At 43.3% G+C, this 9,737-nt stretch overlaps 1 protein-coding gene across 1 annotated transcript in view; it reads left to right on the top strand.

Annotated features, from left to right (window-relative positions):
- Positions 1–1,393, top strand: part of cfl2 (cofilin 2 (muscle)) — a 9,564-nt gene extending 8,171 nt beyond the window's left edge. Inside the window, exon 4 of the mRNA XM_005746138.2 lies at positions 427–1,393. Within this exon, the coding sequence (XP_005746195.1) occupies positions 427–539 (113 nt within the window). The 3' untranslated portion in view covers positions 540–1,393. The remainder of the gene's footprint in view (positions 1–426) is intronic.
- Positions 1,394–9,737: the final 8,344 nt, after the last annotated feature.

The following is a 9,737-nucleotide window of genomic DNA, read 5'->3' as shown; positions in this document are numbered from 1 at the left end:
TCACGGTTTTAGTAATGCAGTAACGCAGCGTTCCTACGGGAAAGTAACGGTAATCTAATTACCGATTTTGCAATAGTAATCCCTTACTTTACTCGTTACCTGAAAAAAGTAATCAGATTACGCGTTACTGCCCATCTCTGTTGTTGTGTACACACATCTCCTATTGCTTTCTTCTCCGTGTCACAAAGGAAACAATTCCAACAATTTTAACGTCGTTTGACGACATCAGTGTGTGAGCTGGTTCGTGTTAAGATGCATTTCATGAAATAGAAAATTACATGGAAGGGATAAGGAAGTGGCCTGATACTGTTTCTCCTGGATGAGTCATCTTCAAAGAAAAAGTCATTTAATATTATATTAAATGGAATTTCTTCATGAACATTGTGAAGTGTTTGTACATTGTGCTGAGTGGGTGTGTCTCCACAGGTATCAAACACGAGTGGCAGGCAAACGGGCTGGATGACATCCAGGACTTTCGCACACTGGCTGAGAAGCTGGGCGGGAACACGGTGGTGTCTCTGGAGGGCAAGCAGCTGTGATGTCTCGGCGACAAACTGAGCAGAGTCAAGCCAACCGCCGTGCCATCCAGACTGAAGCACCTGACCCCACCTGAACACCACTGCTTCACCCAGCAGCTTGCTCTGTCTGTATCAATGTCCTGAAGGAGTTAGCATCTTTAGGCCTCTTTGTTTTCTTTTGGTTTTTGTTCTTTTTACTTTCCCTCCCCCGACATTAAGAAGATCTCATTAACATAATGATATGCAAACACCTCCCAGTTTGTTGCCACATGACTTCTGTTCACCTTTCAGAAACAAACAAGAGATGACACTACCAAACCACAGGAAAGGCTGTCTCTCTCACACAGCCACTTTTGCCAAAAAGTGAAAGACGCAGCCACGTGTGTTGAAAGCGAGGGTTGCGCCTCCAACAGCACACAGGTCACACTCACCATGCTTTTTTGACTTTATTTATTATTATAAAGTGTTTTTTCTCTCTCTCCAGTATGTTTCAGCCAGACAGACACTGTTAGACTATGCATTCAGAAAAGATTACCCAGCACTTTCTGTTGAAACACTACAGGTTAAGACAGCAAAGATCTGCATTAAATTCTCTGTATTTATGTCTCCAAGATAATTTGTTTACCTCAGCTTTCATTCCTGTTGGACTCACTACTTTCTAGTTTTGGTCATCGCCTTACTTTCAGTTTGAATGTAACTGTCACACCAGAGTTAGAGTGCACTTTTATTTTGTAAAGAAACACTAAAGGATGCAGATTTGACCCCAGCAGTGAGAGACTACCCCACAACAACACGACATTTGGAGCCTTAAAGTGGAACGTTGTTTCTGAGATCAAAGGAAGCCACTTTGCAATAAAAGCCTGTGGCAGAACTGATGCCTCTGTGCCTCGTCTCTGTTAATCATGGGGTGAAACTAGGGGAGAAATGTAGAAACTAGTGAAATCGACATCGCTGACATGGAACACAAACGTGTTCTAATGCCCTCATTAGACAAGCAAAATGTCTAAAGAACGTTTTTTGGATGCACTACTACTTACCCATTAAGTAGTAGTGTATTCAACAGTAGAACATGGAGCCCAATTTTAAATCAGACTGTTCTTAGAACGTCTTAACTAGCATATCGACAGAATTCCTTCAAACTTTATAGCCTTCATTAGAACTGTGACTTTACCACAACCTTGTTGGACCCTCATTAGAACTTATGGGTTATGGATAAGTAGCACATTGGGATATATTGGCAAAAACTCCAGACCTATCAGATCTGATAGGTCTGGAGTTTTTGCCAATATATCCCAATGTGCTATCAGATCTGATAGAACCTATTATTCTGATGACTTTAGCAGAACCCCATTTGAGACTGGATGGCTTCAAACATTGTGTGACCTCCGTAAAGGTCTCCTTAAAATTTAGACTGTAGGGAACAGAACTAAAACTCTGGAGTTTCAAGTTGAACATTAGAAACGTTTTTTCTAGTGATCTCTGTAGAACTGCGTGTGAGTGTTCCAACGGAGTGATTACTGTCAATGGACGTCAGAGCCCTCGTGCTTTTAATAAAACTGGAATCCCACCTCGACCATGTGCAGCATGCTGTCTATAACTAAAGTAACAAATGACCACATGTTGAAACATAGACTTTTATTGTAAATAAGCAGGTTGGCACTAAGCTTGCATATTCTATAAAACAGGTCTGTTGGGACACTAAAAAATAAAAACAAAATAATTAGTTGTTTGAAGCCTAAATGCAAAGGTACCAAAGACAACAGAGGCTCATTCTGGAAAGTCTAAAGTACAGAGGCACATGTGAACTTCAGGCCCTCATGTGACATCAGATTCGTTGCTGAAAATTCTTCTACATGGGCTGAGGAACACATTTGAAAACCGCTGGACCAATGTTCAAACTAGAAAATTTCAAATGTGTTTTCTTTGCATGTGTCCTCTCTTTAAAAAAGAGAGATGACATTCATCCTGTCTTCAGAAGTCCCGAGGAATGTCTCCACATCATCATGTGATGTGAGTGGAGCCCTCTGGTCTGCCACCACACGTGCCCCCCCCGAACACCCAGCAGAACTAGTCCAGGACTCGGGGCTTAAGCAAACGGCCAGAAGGGCTGAACCGGTGAGGTGGAGAACTGGCTGAGGGCCCACTAGCTCAGGCCGAACCCACCATAGGTTCCTTAGTCAGGGCAAAATCCAACAGTCCGGCTGTAGATGGGCGGCCGCAGCGCACCAACGGATCATCCTGTAGAACTTTCACCCAATTTACAACAATTTCACCCAATCCAAATTCCTCTCAGGCAAAAAATAGATACAACTATTCAACGTGATCAAATGCTTTTTCTGCAACAAGAGAGAGTACAAGGAATGGCTCATCAGAATTTTGTGAAAGATGAATAACATTAAGAAGTCTCCTCATGTTATCAGAGGAGAACCAAAAACTGTTTGGTTCTCATTAATTATATAGGGGAGTACCTTCTCGAGTTGTAGGGCTAATATCTTAGAGAGTAACTTCAAGTCTGAATTCAGCAAGGCAATGGGCGTATATGAAGTACATTTATCAGGGGGTTTACCTTTTTTAAGAATAACAGAAATATTGGCCTCCCTGAGGGACTGGGACAGGATGCCATTGAAAAAGTGGATCCAGAAGGACTGTCTGAAACTGTAAAACTCACAGCTAAATCCATCCTGGAGCTTTACCTGATGGCATGGCGTTCAAGGCAAACAGGTCTTCTTCTCTTGTAATGGCAAGAGAATCGGCCCTTCTTTTTACAAGGTTGGCAAGCAGGGGCGATTCTAGAATCAGAGCTTTGGGGGTGCTGAGCACCCAGAGAGCTGCCCATCCAGGCAAGATAAACTTTACTCGTCACGATGAGACTTCTTCCCCGTCTCTGTCAGTCCCTGCATCCTTAAATGTCTCCAGTTGTCCTGAGTTCTCTCTGACTGTCTCCTTGGTGCATTTAAACCCTTGTTCCTCCCTGTCCTCATCGTCTGTTGTCTTCATCTCCATTATCAGTCCTCATAATTTTACCATCTCTGTGCAAGTCTGCAAATTTCTTTATTAAATTATAAGATTCTTAAATCTTATGATGTATTTATATAATCAAGTCTCTCTGTGCCTGGGTCCTCGTTGTACATTTTAACACAATTTAATCCCCACATTTGTGAAAGAAAAGCAAAACACTGTTTTGAAAAGTCTATAACAAAACCATCAAATCTGATAAAGGTTATTTAAATGCTGCAAAAGAAGAATGGATTGGAATAAAAAAATACATATCCTAACCTTAATTACTGCGGGAGAATAATGAATGATGCTCACAGTGAATAAAAAGTAAATTTTTTTACTTTTTGCATTTTTTGGACAGGGATTCACTTTTAATGTGTACGTATAATACAATACAGATACATAAAAAATACACTCCAAAAATAGAAGAGTCCTTGAAATGTACAAATTACTATTAAAAAATTAGAAAAATGGAGACACCTTGGCCTATGGTACAATGTATACAATGTATGAAAAGATCTTTACTGCAGATGCTACTACGGCTCTGCAGATTCTTTTCTTTTCTTTTATCCTATGTCGCCGCACCTTGAGGTTGGCAAATCTGTCTATCACATTTTGGTGGTCAAGTCTCTCAAGCATCTCTTTCTCAACTGACATCACAGCCAGGTGCTGGAGTCTGCTTTGACCCATGGTCCTTCTCAGCCAGGTATGGAGCTGACTCGACACTAAAAGACCTCTCACAGCTACAGCTGCTAACTGGGTTTATTAGGGCAACCTGAATAACAGTTTTCAGTTTGGGAAAGATCTGATTATCCAGAAGATTGTACAATGTTAACATATCTGGGATGGCACCAGCCTCACTCTTGAGCTTCAAAACGTTTTTGGCAACCGTGACTTCCTCTGACTGAAGCTCAATATGGTAATGCAGTGCCAGGGCTGACAACCCAGTTTGTTTTGCAGATTCTGTATAGCAGCTTTAATATAGGGAGAACACAACTTCCAGATTGTACGAGTAAAATTAGTTGGGGTTTTTTCTTTGCCAGTTTAACAGTTTCTGTTTTGCCTGTTAGTACTCCCTGCCTGTTTTCTTACTTGGTTCTTCCTGACCTTGTACTTTCTACTCATGTTCCCCTCTTTCCTCTCTCCCTCTTTGGACTGACAGTCATACACAAATAGATTGTATTCAATTAGATTTTTTTTTTTTAAAAACTATTAAGATCACTAATAAAAAAGTCCTCTCTCAGTGTAATTTCAACCAAAAGGCAAATAACCAAACCACATGTACATCTAACAAAAGATATATAAATATTGAAACACTGATCCAACATTATCCCTTATTGATTGCTCATTTGATCTTACACTTTTATCTGATTCGGCTCTTTTTTTTTTTAAAAACCTCCTCATATCCAACACACACACACACACACACACACACACACACACACACACACACAACAGGAGTTATAAGGTTAATGGGCATCCAGTCAGTTAGCTAGTTAGTACCTTGGGTTCAATATCGGCACATATGACAAAATAACCAGTTTCTCTCATTAGATTTCAAACAGGACAGTGGTAACAACAGCAGGCTACAGACAATGTTGTTTTAGATTTTAAACAGGCTGTATACATTTCAATGGGAGCAACAGGACGGTCAAATATCGCTGATTTTACTACAGAGCAGGACGGATTGTAGGGTAGCAAACATAGTCGGGAAACACGTTTTCAACACAGCAGGTTACCTGGATGTAATGTTTTTCAGCTAAAAAGAAACATGGTCTGACTCCTACCTAACTAAAGAGTAACTTAGGGTTAAATGCAGCTAATATGGCATAATATGGTCCTGGCAGGGAATAAGATAAATACAGGGGAGCGTGGTCCGATAAGATAATGTTACCAATCTTACATGAGAGAGACTGGGGAATTTTGGAAGCGGGGATGAACCAATAGTCAGTTCTGGTGTAACATTTTTATTAGGGCAGGGAGAAAAATGTAAATCCTGAATCGGTAGGGTGTCGCTGCCTCCAAACATCACAGAAACTATAGTCAGAGCATAACAAAGGGAGCATTCTGGCCTGGCTCGAGGGAGGGGAACTACTAGATGGCCGCTTATCCAGCACAGGATCAATGTGACAGTTAAAGTCCCCGCCCATGTCTGCAGATGCAATACCGGCAAACGTGGCAAAAGAAGAGGCAAGAAAGCTAGGGGAGTAGCCAGGTGGACAGTACAGATTCATAAATGTCACTTCTTTTCCCAGAAGTGTACCCTTAACTATTATATAGCAACCATGGTCATTTTTGACACAGTTCAGACACTGGAATGCAAGCTTTTTGCTAACGAGGATCGCTACGCCCCTAATAAAAGAAGAATAGGAAGTTGCAAACACCTGTCCAACCCAGCCCCTCTTAAGTTTGATGTTGTCCTTATCCTGTAAATGAGTCTCATGGAGAAACACCAAAGAAACCTCCACCCTTTTCCAAAAAGGAAAGCACAGCTAGTCTTTTGGTGGGTTTCTGCAGACCTTGAACGTTCCATGAACATAACTTAATAGTACCAGAAACTGAAGTACTAGTCATGTACCCCACACACAGATATAAAATGAATGTTCAAGTAACTTCAGCTCCCCAGATATAAATGGCAAAATCAAACAGGAAGAGAGGATGCAACAAAAAGAGAGAGAGAGAGAAAGGTAATGGTGCCTACAATAGCCGAGCATGAGAAATAAGAGCATGTAAAACCTGAGCTGCAAACACAAAATAGAACAACAAGAAAGAAAGAATAATACGGTTGAGGGTCTTTTCCCAGTTAAACGGGGACCAAGCAAACAACTAACCCTGTAGCCCACAACAAAGAGCAAACTAGTCATAACAACACCACGAATATGAAAAAAAAAACAAAAAAAACTTAGGCTCATCATGCTGGAGCTAGACATTCCAAGTGAAGAGCACCTGTTCATAAACCAAGCGCCCAAGCCACATGGCTGATTCGGCATGCAGGGAACAGTCAGAATGAACCAGTACCCAGATTCAGTCAATGATGCAGTAATAGCGGGTGGAGCAAGAAGCAAGCGACAGGGGATTCAATCAGGTAGGGAAGCTAGGAAATCCTGCACCTGCCCAGGGGTGGAGAATCTCCTCCTTGAGCCGTTGTGTGTCACCTGGAGTGACAGGTGAAAGAAACGCCGGAAAGAACATGGCATTCTGTATCCCCCACTCCCATAAAAGCAGCTTTACTGCGTCTTAGGCCTTTCGCTTCTTCAGCACCACCGTGGAGAAGTCGTTGTAGAATGACACCGTTGAGCCGTTAAGCTTGAGGCATGTTATGGTTTAGGGCACGGATGGCTTGGGGATAGAAGCTCCTCTTGAGTCTCTCTGTCCTTGCCCGGAAGATGCGGAACCTTCTACCAGATTGCAGAAGTTGGAACAGTTTGTTGCCAGGATGGGACGGGTCCTTCAGTATCTGCACTGCTCTAGTCCGGCATCTCCTGGTGTAGGTGTCCTGAAGTGGCGGGGGAGAGCAATCCTGCAGCAGCGTTCTGCTGTACGGATCACTCTCTGGAGAGCTTTTTGATCCTTAACACAGCTGTTCCCAAACCAGGATGTGATGTTCTGTGTGAGGATGCTCTCCACAGCATCTGTATAGAAAGTCCTGAGGATCGCTAGCGAGACCCTGAACTTCCTCAGTTGTCATAGGTGATACAGGCGCTGCCTAGCCTTTTTGGTCTGGACCTGAATGTGGGCAGACCATGTCGGGTCTGAGGAGATGTGGAGATGCCGCCCAACACCACTGTGTCATCAGCAAACTTCACAATGGTGTTGGAGCCATGAGTGGGTGGCCACACAGTCTGAACTGTAGAGGGAGTAGAGCAGTGGCGAGAGGACACACCACTGAGGTGCTCCTGTGTTGATGGTGATGCTGTTAGAGACGCATCTACCCACCCTCACCACCTGAGTTCTGCCAGTGAGGAAGTCCAACACCCATGCACACAGACGGCTGTTAAGTCCCAGATCCCTCAGCTTTGTGAACAGTCTGCAGGGCACTATTGTGTTAAACGCTGAACTGTAATCAACAAACAGCATTCGCACATAGTTACCCTGTTTCTTGTCCACGTGGCTGAGGGTGGTGCACAGGACGTGGGCGATGGCATCCTCTGTAGACCTCTTGGGTCAGTAGGTTAACTGGAGTAAATCTATGGTGTCTGGGATGGAGGAGGAGATGATGTTCTTCAGCAGCTTCTCGAACACCTTCATTACTACTGAGGTCAGTGCAACTGACCGGTAATCATTCAGGGATGAGGGTTTGCTGTTCTTGGGCACAGGGATGATGGTGGATCTTTTGAAGCATGTTGGGACCACAGACTTCGCCAGGGACTCGTTGAAGATGGAAGTGAACACACCTGCCAACTGGTCAGCACAGCAGCGCAGCAAACGGCCGGTGATGCTGTCTGGCCCTGCCGCGTTTCTTGTGTTCACTCTCCTCAATGCCACTCGGAAGAAGTGCTGATGACTGGTTTCTCACTGATGACGTCACTGTCCTCGGTTGTCAGGCGGTAGTTAGCATTAGCTGCCTGGCTAACCTCGAAACGGGCGTAGAACTGGTTCAGCTCGTTGGTGAATGCAGAGTTGATCCCTGGCTTTGTAGTCTGTAATGGTGCGTAGTCCGTGACACATACTCCGTGTGTCACCCTGGTGGAAGCGAGACTCCACACGCTCCCAGTACCAGTGTTTGGCATCTCTCACCGTGTGCCGCATGCCGTATGAGGCCGCTTTGTAGGCGCTCATATCGCCAGTGGCATGACCCGTGTTGTAGGTGGCGGTCCTGGCATTCACTGCAGCATGGCTCGATCTGTCCATCCACGGTTTCTGGTTCGGGAATGTGGTGACTCTCGCAGTTGGGATAATCTCCTCCGCTAGCATATTGACGAAGCATACTGCTACTTCCGTAAACTTGTTGATGGCGACTGCGCATCTTCTGAACATCTCCCAGTCTACGTCACTGAGTGCTTCCTGTAGCGTAGCTTCTGATTGGGCAGACCAACGTTTCACCTCCCTCGTGGTTACTTCTTCCCTCTGTACGTTTTGTTTATACTGAGGGATGAGGAAGATGGCGTTGTGGTCAGACTTCCCAAAAGCCGGGTGTGAGACAGCTTTGTAGCCCTGTTTGTAGTGGTCCAAAATTCGATCCCCCTTCGTCGGACATGAAACATGCTGGTAAAAGTTCGACATGACTTGTCCGAGTTTCGCAATCACATTCGCTTCAGTCCAGGATCAGGTGACCCTGAATCCTCCCTTTGTTAGCTATTATGCTTTGAGGCAACTGTTGTTGTGAATTTGCTCTATATAAATAGAATTGAATTCAACTGAAAATAGAATGCATATAGTTTAAATGCATGGGAAAGTGGAAGTGATGTAAAGAGTAGACTAGAAGCCAAACATCTGAGAAACCAGACAGATGAGTGAATACAGATCTTCCTTACTGAACTTATGCTTAAACTTCATTATAATAATATTAATAATTAATTTTATTTCTAGGCACCTTTAACGATGCTCAAGGTCACCTTACAATAGTACAAAAAATAAATAATAAAAAAAAACACAAGGTAAATGAAAAATACAAAAAACAGGCATGAAAGCATAAAAGCTGAACAAGGTAAAAATAGACTAAGACAGAGTCATGATGAAGAGTATACAATTCTGAATAGATGGTTTTAAGATGTGATTTAAAAGAGGAGACAGAGTTCGTGGTCCGGAGATCTGGTGGAAGTGCATTTCAAAGTCTGGGAGCAGAACAACTAAAGGCTCTGAGTTCCATAGAAGTCAGGTGAGCAGGTGGAACAGACAGAAGGCTGAAGAAGAGCTGAGTGTACGAGGGGGTGAGTATAGAGAAGATCAGATAAATATGGAGGTAAGAAGGTAAGAGGTTGAAAGTAAGAAGCAGGATGAAATTGACATGGACGTGAACTGGAAGCCAATGGAGCTGTTTAAGAACAGCTGTTATATGTTCAGTGGATCTAATTCTGGATACAATACGAGCAGTTGTGTTTTGAACTAACTGAAGCTTATGGAGAGATTTATGAGGTAGACCATAGAGAAGAGAATCACAGGAATGTAAATGAGATGTGACAAGAGCATTAACAAGAATGGTGGTACTGTTTGGAGTGAGTGAAGGACAATGTCAGTTAATATTACGAAGATGAAAATAGGAGGAAGGAGTGATATTAGTTA

Source organism: Pundamilia nyererei, unplaced genomic scaffold (genome assembly GCF_000239375.1).
Source record: "Pundamilia nyererei isolate P.nyererei 1_Seehausen unplaced genomic scaffold, PunNye1.0 scaffold00173, whole genome shotgun sequence".
NCBI classification, from domain to species: domain Eukaryota; kingdom Metazoa; phylum Chordata; class Actinopteri; order Cichliformes; family Cichlidae; genus Pundamilia; species Pundamilia nyererei.
Note: the sequence above shows the minus strand (reverse complement) of the source record. Positions and strands in the feature narration are given on the sequence as shown.